Raw genomic sequence first — 11,448 nt, forward strand, 5'->3', positions numbered from 1 at the left:
GATAGTTTAACTAGATGAGAATTGAAAACTGGTATGTATTTTATCTTCATGTATTCAAATGGGTTGACGGGTTCAATCCTTAGGACACCCTGATTCTCGAATATTTGAAATGTGTAAATACTAATATGAAAATTCAATCGAATCGACATTTTCATTTATGTACAAGTTTTTAGTGTGTTTTGGATTGTTTTGTATAATTTCATGGTTATACTAAAATGGGGGAGGATTGTTGGTGATTTTAGTGTCACCGGTTACATTTAGTGTAATGGATTTTATACGTGTGTTTCAAGGGGATTGAACTTTGTTCTAAAACAAGTATGGAGAGTGTGGAGTGCACGCTTGTATTAGTCTAAGTCGGTCCCGGTAATATTTAGGGGGCAACGCCCCCTGAACGCAAAACGGGGGTCCCGAAATTATATAAGTATAGGGTTTATAATGAAAWWTTYTTGAATTTTCTGTGGCATGATTGTGAATTCTATAACTTGGTAACTCCCGTTTTGAGATTTAATTTTCGGATGATCAGTTTTTGGGATACACACGGAAGTTTTGGACATACTTGATATTCTCTCTGGTTTTGATCTTGATTTCTGCCAAAATCAAGATTGTTGCTTTTACAGTTATCCCAATTCGGATTTCGTGATACCAGGCATATACGGTCGAAATATCGAATTTGGAAAGTGATTCACACGATTGTAGAAGAAATCCGGTTACGGTTTGAACAACTTTCGCTCCTATCTCTATGAACGATATTCGGTATTTTACCACTATAACTTGTATAAGACGATATTGAACCATACTGTATACTTGTTTTTGGTTTTCAAATATCATATGTATGAGGGTGTATAAACCTCCTAACACATGTGAATCAGGTCCTTATGGGGCAGTACTAGTGAGACTTGTGAAGAGGCGAGTGATAATTAGAGGCTCATGAAGGATTTAGCCTTTTGGTTGGTCTTCCGTACTTTGGAGATTGCGACTATTATTGGGTTTTAACAACATCTGTCTCTAACCTAGACTTTGTGTAAGGTTTGATTTGTAAAATTGTTGGTGTTAAATCTTAATTTGCCTTAATAGTTAATCAAGTGTTGTTATTCGGAAAGAAATTTATACACTAATTGACGTGTTATAAAAATTTTAAATTAGTCGTTCTTTCTCAAAATTTTAAGGTGTTACATTTTGTATTTATAATCAAATAAATACATTCTTATATGATTGTAGTAAATATCATTTTATGTTGAGTAAATTAAACTCTTGGTGCCTATCGTTGCCATCTAATGTGAAGTTTAGTCCTTAAACTCGATTAAGTATTTTTTTTGGTACAGCTAGTTGCCAATACTTTCATACAATTTTGGTACCGCTAGTTGCCACTTTAATTAATATTTTCCTAAAATCAACAAGTCCATGACCCTATCTTTTCTAACACGCATTTCATCATTTATTTAGGAAGCTTGGATCGTTGAAAGAACAATAGAATCAAAGCAAGAGTTAGAAACAAAGGAATAGAGGGGTCTATCATTGAGTCTTATCTAGTAAATGAACTCTCAACGTATTATTCCTTGTATTTTGATCCACAGATAGAAACTCGACATAATCGTGAGTCAAGAAACTTAACTTTTCCTGGATATTCCAACTAATTCGGGGACTGATGATTGACTAAGCATATTCAAGGTTCCATATCGTAGATTCTTCGACAAGGATGGGAAACAGGTCATCTTCATTGAAGCCGAGGTTCACGAGAACCACAAGTATGTGTTGTTGAACTGTGAAGAAGTTCAATCTTTCTTGTGGATCTTTGATGAATGGATACGGCAAACGAAACCACATATTAACGCAGTTGCACCGGATAGAGCCTGAGAAGAAAGGTTTTGTGCCTGGTTTGAGCAATATGTAAGTATACCAATATGAAAATCATGTATGTGCTTAATTTCATACATTATTTTATAGATCATGCGACTCAAGTGACAATTGAAATTCCTAGCACGTGGACCTCGCCGATATGCTTCGTTGTATAAGGGATATTTCGTCAACGGTTACAACTTCAATATGGTAAACCATGCTGCTTAATGGTTCCCACATAATAGCGGTGTATGTATGAGGGGAGCTTGTTATGACGACTCCGAGTCTGACTATTACATATTGCCAGATGACGAAATAAAGGTGGAATATTACGATGTAGGGTGTTAAATTGTGGTGGTTTTCAAGTGTACTTGGTTTGATAGTCTAGAGTGGTTTACAGTCGACCCTAAACATAGGTTGGTATCAAATGCAAGTACAAACTAAGAGCCGATGACCTGTTCGTCCTAACATCACATCAAAACAAGTGTACTATACATCATATACTTCAAGCAAAAAGGATTTAAAGGACTGGTGGGTAGTTGTCAAGACGAAGCCTCGTGGAATATATGAAGTGTGTTAAAGATGTCGAGGATGATAATAACATAGATAGAGAATAATACTTTCAAATTAACAATCAGGTAACTCATATAATGTCTATAGGATTATATGAAGACCCTAATCTCATGCGTCTTGTCACAAGAGAGGTCACCGTAGTCGCAACTCATGATTGTCACGTTGTATCCGATAATCAAGCTAGCAACGACAAAGAAGAATATGAAGACACAGATGATAATTTAGATAACGGAAATGAACCTATTTTATCTGATCATTCATTTGATGACTAGCTTATCTTAATTATGCAGGCAATCTTTCACAATTATTATATCTTTTTAGTAGATAAAACACGATTTTATTTATTTTCATGCGATGAGACGCGATAATATGGATAGATGATTTACCAAGGGCAACATCAACTTTCTTGGGTGTGGTGACCCCCACACTGAAGTTGTTGGTAGCCATGCTAAAGGACTGCAAGAGATCCAGCAGGGGGATGGGGCGAGGTTTATGGCCCCAACGCCTGGATCGAGGTCGAGGACTAGAAGCCCCAATAGTTTGACGTAGACGCCTCATCATATGAGTCAGCAGTCGTCCGTCCTAGTGGCATACAATGAGTAAGTAGATATAATATAAGGTTTATAATACATAATAAATTGATTAATAATGTCTTTTGTGTTGTATATTTTGTAATTGTGGGTTTCTAGATGCACTTGCTATTTGGGAGGTCATTCGACCTTTAGGTCTATGTTTACTGGTCCGTGGACAAGTCAGGATCCCCGATATGGTATGATTGATGATCCCAGTGCCAATAGAAGTGGGAGCGCGTACGATAATCGCTTGCTAGAGGTATCTTCCATATAGTGTATATAATGGTTTTTAATCATTTATCGCCAACACATTGCTTATTTTTTGTCAAATTTGAATAATTACAAGTAGATTTGTCAAAAGAGAAGCTGACGAAATATGAAGAGGATTGAAAGGTGTTTTAGAGTCGGCTGCAGTCTGAACAAAAATAGAGGGCTTAGTTGGAGGCATGACAAAAAGAGGACACTGACTAGCTAGCTTGGCATATTGCATTATCCGAGCAACTTTCTACTTTCATGAAAGCAGTTATAGTCTGGAAACCCTCCTCTCCCCCTCCCCCCGGTACTAGATATGATTACGAATCACTTGTAATAAATATTACTTTTGAATTGTAAAAACATATCATGTACTTGACGACTTTACTTTTATAGAAAATGCTGTATTTTCAATTATTTTTAAAAAAAGTTTGAATTATCTGTCGCTAAAAATAAAGAGGTTCATTATTGATCCGTCGTTAATACTGTCGTTGGTGATTCGTCAGTAACTTGGGCCATCGGTGAATTGGGCCCCATCGGTTATTCGTTAGTAAAAGTCGTCGGTGAAACGTTGGTGTTGGTTTTATCCACCATGTTATTGTTTTGTCTAACAGACTTTTTAATCGACAGATCATCGACGAATCTGATTTTTATCGACAAAATTTTCCATCAATAAAAAAACTTTTGTTTTATAGTGATATCATGTTTATATCTTAAGATGATATTATTTTATATCAAAGTCCAACCATAGAGCTAGGTAGGGGTATGGGTAGGGGCCACTAAACGAAGAAAAACCGGATGGAAATTTGTGGTACAAAAATGGGCAACAAAATGTTTTGTTATTTTTTTTTAATATAATATCTTTTCTCTAACTTTACAATAAAATATCCAAACTGTGGTATGATTAAAAAAGGAAAATAGGAAAGGAGTGGGTGGTTAGCTACGTACTAAAAATAGAATTATTATTGAAAATGAATGACGTTGACGGGACGTATGGGCAAATATATAGGAAAGTAATGGTAACTGGGTGCCACAATTTCCAACCACAAACAAATATCTCTCCCCCCTCCTTCTAGACCCGTCCAATTGAAAAATCAGATATATGAATAGGGTTATAAACGAATCGAACATTCAGCGAATCGTTCGGCGGGAAGTTCGTTTATTTAATAAATGAACGGACATGAACAGAGCAAATTTGTTCGTTTAGTTAAACAAACGAACATGAACAAGAGTCTCGGTCGCTCTTTTATATTCGTGAACGTTCGTTCATTTATCGTTCGTTTATATTTGTTCGTTTATGTTCGTTTATATATTAAATTTAATATATAATATTTTGTTTATTTACTTTGAATTTAAATAATATTTATTTATGTTCGTTTAGTCCGTTCGTTTATGTTCGTTCGTTTAACATGTTAACGAACAGACATAAACTAACACGAACACACGTGATTTCTAAACGAACACGAACACAAAGATTTTCGTTCGTTTACTGTTCGTGTTCGTGCATTTGTTCGGTTAAGTTAAACGAACGAACATGAACAACCTTCTATTCGTGTTCGTTCGGTTCTAATACAACCCTATATATGAGTTCTCATGACATCGAAAATTTCCTGTAACATTGGGGACTCGAGATGGGGAAGGGGATCTTTTACAAGTTAAAAACTGGGAATGGAGATTTATTTATATATAATAAGATTTAGTATCTTTTAGATTTAGAAAGAGTATTTTAACCTTTTTATTTATATACATTTTTTCTAAATTGTTTTACTAAAATGTCTTAATAAATAAAAATTTGAAAGCATGTTACTATAATAATAAAAAAATAAAAGTACAATATTATAACATGATAATTTGTGAAAAAAAAAATTGTTATTTAATACATTTAGCTCTATTATGTATATCAAAGAGCACTGCTCAAAGTTTAACAAGATGTACCTTTCATACCAATAAAAGATTATTTTTGTTTTCTTAAAGTGTTAGTGTTCTCATTTGATATATATATATATATATATATATATATATATATATATATATATATAAAACAACGAACATGACGACGTTTAACAGCAAGTGGAGAATAAAGATATTTAGCAAAGCGTTGGTGCCTTCGACCCTACCTTCCTTTGGAGGGTTTCTTGTCTTGTAGCCACGTATCAAATTAAAACCATCCTTGCACCCAATTGCTTTCATTTCAGGATTCAATCCTGCGTGTCTCTTTTTGTTGTTGCTGTTCATCACAAAAGTTCATTAATTTCGAGAGATTTCTAGAGCATGAATCACCTGAGATACCATAATATAGCTTTCCAAGCCACACACATACATATATATATATTCATAGTTATTTATATAGAGAAAAATATTATTACTTTATTTACATGTAAAATTTTACATAATATTTGTCGAGTTTATATTTGTATTCTTTTAGCTATACATGGGTTATCAAAAAATTACAATCAAAGAATAATGTCGAAAATCTACTAAGAGAAAATTATTGAAATCATTTTTGTGGTAAAAAAATGGATTAGGCGGAGAATATGAATGATGTTAATAGATATTTGGTTAACGAATTTACCAATCCAAAGACTCCCTCATTTGATGTTGTATTTTGATGAAAAGAAAATGTTAATAGTTATAGCATTTCACTGCAACAACATTGGATTTATAGTATGCCTGAAATGTCTAAATCTCCTAATATGATATTTTATAGGACTCAAACTTATAGGACGAAACAAAAAAAATCCATATCTAAAAGTGTTGCAATATATTTTTATAAAAAAAAGATTTGTTTATCCATATATTTTTTGAACACCGTTTGTTACTGTCCCTGGACCTGATACCACATAAAAATATGAATTGAAAGCTATAATATAATGCAATGGTTTGAATTTGTTTATAAAAAGAAGAATTCTCAATATGTATGTAAAGAAAAATAAGATACAATTATTGAGATAAAAGAATTAATTATAACTAAAATATTTAGATTTGTAAAAATGATTGTTACCATTTAATTTTAATTAAAGGAAATGTAATTGGTAAGCGAACTCTTTTGTTTTAAACCTAATTTAAACCCTAATCTATTTACAGTCCCATATTTTCTATTAGTTATGAACATATCACTTCAAGGGTTGGGTTTCAATAAGAAAAAAAGTTAAAAATGAGAAATATAAGAAATGGTCTTCATCATTGGATGCACGTTAGGATGAGATGCACAGATCAATCTCCAAAGCTAGCATGATTCATGAGTGAGTTTGAGATTAAAAGTCAAAATCTTTTCTTACACTTTTCACACAATTATTCGCCATCACTTCAATCTATAAATTGTTGTTTGTTCTCCATTCTTCAAGTTCTATTTTGAACTTATCCGGAGAAAGAGATGAGAACCATTAAAAACATTAGAATCATACGAGAACCAATCTTAATTAATCTATAGTTTTATCCAATTTTTTTTCATCTAAGATTAAGATTAAGATTAAGATTAAGATTAAATGTATTCTTTTACATATATTAGTTTTGTAATGCACTTATTTTAAATTGGGAAGCTTTTATTGCTTGTATCTTTTGTTTTTACGATATAAAACAATAATTTACAATATGAAATAACACATGATTTACACAACAATTTAATTGTTTGTGGGGGTGTATATATATATATATATATATATATATAATGTAAAATTAGAATCGACATGGTTGGAGGAAAGTAAGAAAAAGAATTGATTGCTGTAGTTTTGGTTGGTGAGCTGGGTTGCCACAAGAGGCAAGCGTCAGCCACAACATAACTCCAAAAGAAATGAGTGGTAAAGAAGGGGCTACACTTTGTGACTCACCATCCCAAGTGGCAACTGCCCTACTTAACCAAAACCAATCCTTCTCACCAAACACATACAAATATCAGCAGAAAAAGGATTGAAAATAACAAGCAAAAAGTTGCTGCATTTACCTCAAATTGTACTTCCATCATCAAATATTCAACCGCAAAATCATGTACGTATACTCATCAACTTCTACTTATTTATTTATCTATCACTTCTGTAGAATTTTTATTTCAAAAAAGATGGTATGTATTTTTTTTTAAATTGTAAGCATCTATGTGTATGAGTTTATATAATAAAACCATGTTATGATTTTGTTATATGATAATCTCATTATATGCATACGACGACGAACTATATTTTATATATGCTACTATCTATAAAAACTTGTGGACTTAACACTAGTAGCTAGCTCAACATAATCGATATTATGGTATAATACTGTAAAAAGAAATGTCATATAATTTATAAAGGGTTAGGAGTATGATAACATGGGAGCATTACCCTATGCTAGTTCAATTTTTTTGGCAAATGAATCAAGTTTTATTAAATTTGAAGTTTGGCATAATCTTTATGGACTTAGATTATGTATACGTACACATGTTTAAATTTGGGTGTGCAAACATATACATACTGTAATTTTAATAATTTGGTCACGTTATTTAAGGTATAAGCCTAATCTAAAAGAATCTATTGAAGTCAAATTAGGCTATAGGTTCGGGGTTACAAATGGTATAAAGAGGAAGGAGTAATAAGTCCTAATTTGCAATAGGTTAATGTTTATTACGTAATAATTTAATACAATGTTTATGGTCCCTATTTGTGTGTAGTTGAAGAATCATGAGTTACAAGAACTATTTCTATATCTGGCATTTTCTTTTAACATTCCATCATCAAAAGGATTTCCAAAAGGCATTACACAAGATTAGAAGAAGCATAACCTAAAACTTGGATATGATAAGAGTTAGATTCATTGTCATCATCATGAATACATGTATACTTCCACTACTATTTGTGTTAGTTATAATCGAATCAGGGATGTACAGAAAGTCATCGGATCCAATTAGAATCGATCGTCCATAATCAAATATCCAATTGTATAGATCGGATCTGATCCAAAATTTTAACATCCAAATTGGGTTGGTCCGTTCTTGTTAAACATCAATTGGTTATGTTCAATGTTGTATCTAGTTTTTGTTTTCGAAAATGAGTTTTCGTTTCAAGATTAATTGGTTCTAATTTTGATCAAGTTTAAAACCAAACCCATACATGAACCGTTCTCCTTTTATAAGCTTGAAACAATGTCGTTTTAGATTTGTATTTTTTAAATTAAAACCGATCCAAGTATATATTCGGTTTATGGTTTGGTTATAAACTAAACGGATTCGTTCAATTCAGCATCTTAATTTGATGGTCTCACATCTTTTATGTATATCATTTCTTTATATTTATCTAGTATATATAGCTCGTAATCTTTCTTCTATTTTATAGTTGAGGTTTCATTCTTCTTATTGAGACCCTTGTACCTAATATATATACACACTCACTCTAATGCAAAGGATCGATCTTGATTAATAAAGACCCTTCTCCACCTTCTTTTCTTCTAAGTTTCAGTCTACAAAGTTCTTCCTGGGTTAACGTCACACACTGTTTTTTTAATGAGGCTATGTTATCGATGAAGATGACATCATTGACATTCGATACAAAAGAGATATGGTCGGTGATTTTAGCAATCGCCGGTAAAAGCGGTTTTTAAAAGTTTAGAGTGTGTTATGTTAAATTAACCTGGGATCCAATTAATTCCAGTGACGTTTGAATTTGGTGTGTTATATTATGTCTCACTTTTTTCGATCCATAATGTGATATCAAGCTACTAATTGCTTCAAATGGATCCAGTCGCTAGTTTGATTTGGGAAACATGGAATCATGATCCAGATAAGGTGAAGGAATCCAAATCCAAATCCAAATCCAAATCCAACCCCTTATCCGTTAATGAAGAAAAACACAACGTGGATGAAGCCCTGGCTCCAACACTTGGCCAGAACACCAAACAACCATGACGGATGCGTCGGTTGCAGCTCAAAATTCAGTTACAAAGGCATTTTAAAATTTCAAATGCAGTGCAGATTCATCCCTACATGAACAAAAATGTTAAAGCCATGAGGTAATTAATAATAAAACAATAAATCAATATTAATTAAAATTACTGAAAACTCCATAAAGACCCATTATCACCACATTCCACGTCATCAGTAAAGTTATCCGTCTTAGGTGGCGACACCATTAGTCCCTCCGCCATGCTGGCAAAAAATTCTGGCATTTCAAACACATCCTCTTCATCAATGTAAAATGAACTTTCCGGCGAATACTTCCATTCCTCAATCTCTCCCACATCCTGTCTCGGTCGGAAGGCCTCTGCTGCCTCTGCTGCCGCCTTTTGAATATCCTTTATATGGTTAGACTCCGGGACGGGAAGCCGTGACAGTGAGTCAGCAAAATTTAAACATGCAGAACGCCCCCTCATGGCCAAAACCGCCACATCATGTGCCCTGGCGGCCATTTCAGCAGTGGGATGCGTCCCTAACCACACCCTGGTCTTGGTGTTTGGCTCTCTGACCTCACAAACCCACTTACCGGAATCCCTCCGCCTGACTCCCCGATAAACTGGGTGTCTAGTCTCCTTGAACTTCTTCCTTCCAGCTCTCTTTTTGGGGTTATTTTCAGCCAGCATCACTTCCCCATCCCCGTAACCATTGCTACTTCTGCAATCAGAAGGTGATGCAGGATCTTCCAGTGAATTCATGATTTATAGTTTTGTATAGTAGTCTTCCAAAGTGATGAGTGAAGTTAAAGGTTTGAGTATGCAGTTTGGTCGTGTATATATAGTACACATTTGGAGAAAAGAAGCCAACTGGATTTGGGAGTGGAGAAAGGAAAGAGGTGGGTTTTAGTTGCCACGCGGTTGATGCCCATATGACGTGGATCATCCAACAAAACTTACATGTGATGATATTTTTTAAACTACACAACTCGTCCCTTGGCTTGTCATGTATATGCATTTTAGTTCATTAATTTTTGTAACACTGATAATTAACTATAAAATTAACAAATATCTATTAATTAAATAATGTAATATGAAAATAACATATCATGATCAGTAACAATCTTTTAACAGAAATGTTGTTTATTGTGTTGGAATTATAATGCTTGTTTGGTTGTGTTGCTCAAAGTTCTGTTAGTGTGCAATTACTTACATATTTTAAAAGAAGAGTGTAAAAAACAAAAGAAAAGGTACTAAATGTACTAATTGATGTATAGTCTAGGGGCCATACGTAAATTCTAAGATGTTGACAACAATAAACAAAGAGAGAGATGTAAAAAGTAATAATTAATCAGAAATTAATTAATAAGGGGTTGATTTTTGAAGCAAAAGTGATGGAGATTGAGAGACTCTGAGCCATACAATTTAAAGAATGCGAGTTGCAGCCAATCAAATCCAAGGATTTTAAATCATCACCTGTCACCATAACACCTTTTTTCTTGTACTCTAAATAGCCAATTTTGAACAACCTCAAATCCCACCAAAAAAAGCAATAAATATTATTGTAGAATAATAATATTCCTAAAAATAGATACTCATAGTAATAATTCATAAATAACAATATTCATACAACACAACCACAAATAGTAATGATGATATTAGTAAATAACAACAAAGATTAAAAAAGTTGATAATTTGAAGGAAAAAAAAGGAATGTGTACGAATGTAAACTCGTCTTAATACTACAAAAATAAGAGTGTCAACGTTGGAAATTTCTTTAGTTGATCTGTCGTTAAAAAGGTCTTCCGTCGCTAATCCATCACATCGTCCGTCGGTCAAAACCTCATAGGTAATGTTATCAACGACGGAAATTAACGAGAGAATCCTTCAGCGACGGATCAATGAGGGAAGCTTTCGACGACGGATCAGTGAGGGAAACTTTCAGCGACGTATCAACGAGGGATTTTTCAGCGACGGATCAGCGAGGTAAACTTTCAGCGACGTATCAACGAGGGATTTTTCGACGACGGATTAGCGAGGGACTTACAGCGACGGACTTTCTCTCGCTGATCTATCGCTAATTTTTAGTAATTTAAAAATAAATAATTTATAATCACATAATTCCTATGTTTATTTATACAAAAATGCGGCCCTTTCTCCATCCACCCACACTCTTCTTCTAAAGAGATGCCTCATCAGGGGGAGGGTGTCGGTACTTGTTGGTCCCAAAAGGGTCTACAAGAATACTAAACAGTTTGTAGAAGGGGGGGGATGAATACAAACACAATTTTCAAATTTAAAATATATATTGATAAAGAAGATCAATACAGATTTTACAAGATTGTTTGCGGAAAGATAAGTA

At 33.6% G+C, this 11,448-nt stretch overlaps 1 protein-coding gene across 1 annotated transcript; it reads right to left on the reverse strand.

Annotated features, from left to right (window-relative positions):
- Positions 1-9,248: 9,248 nt before the first annotated feature.
- Positions 9,249-9,839, reverse strand: LOC112502062 (dehydration-responsive element-binding protein 1A-like). The gene has a single exon (XM_025105880.1). The coding sequence runs from the start codon at positions 9,774-9,776 to the stop codon at positions 9,249-9,251; it is 528 nt and encodes a 175-aa protein (XP_024961648.1). The 5' UTR covers positions 9,777-9,839.
- Between the last annotated feature and the right edge of the window lie 1,609 nt (positions 9,840-11,448).

This window comes from Cynara cardunculus, unplaced genomic scaffold, assembly GCF_001531365.2.
Source record: "Cynara cardunculus var. scolymus isolate 2C unplaced genomic scaffold, CcrdV1 Un_Scaffold_863, whole genome shotgun sequence".
NCBI lineage: Eukaryota > Viridiplantae > Streptophyta > Magnoliopsida > Asterales > Asteraceae > Cynara > Cynara cardunculus.

Excerpts from the sequence above, each read along its gene's own strand:
- LOC112502062 (XM_025105880.1), bottom strand. The coding sequence starts at position 9,776 with ATGCTGGCTGAAAATAACCCCAAAAAGAGAGCTGGAAGGAAGAAGTTC.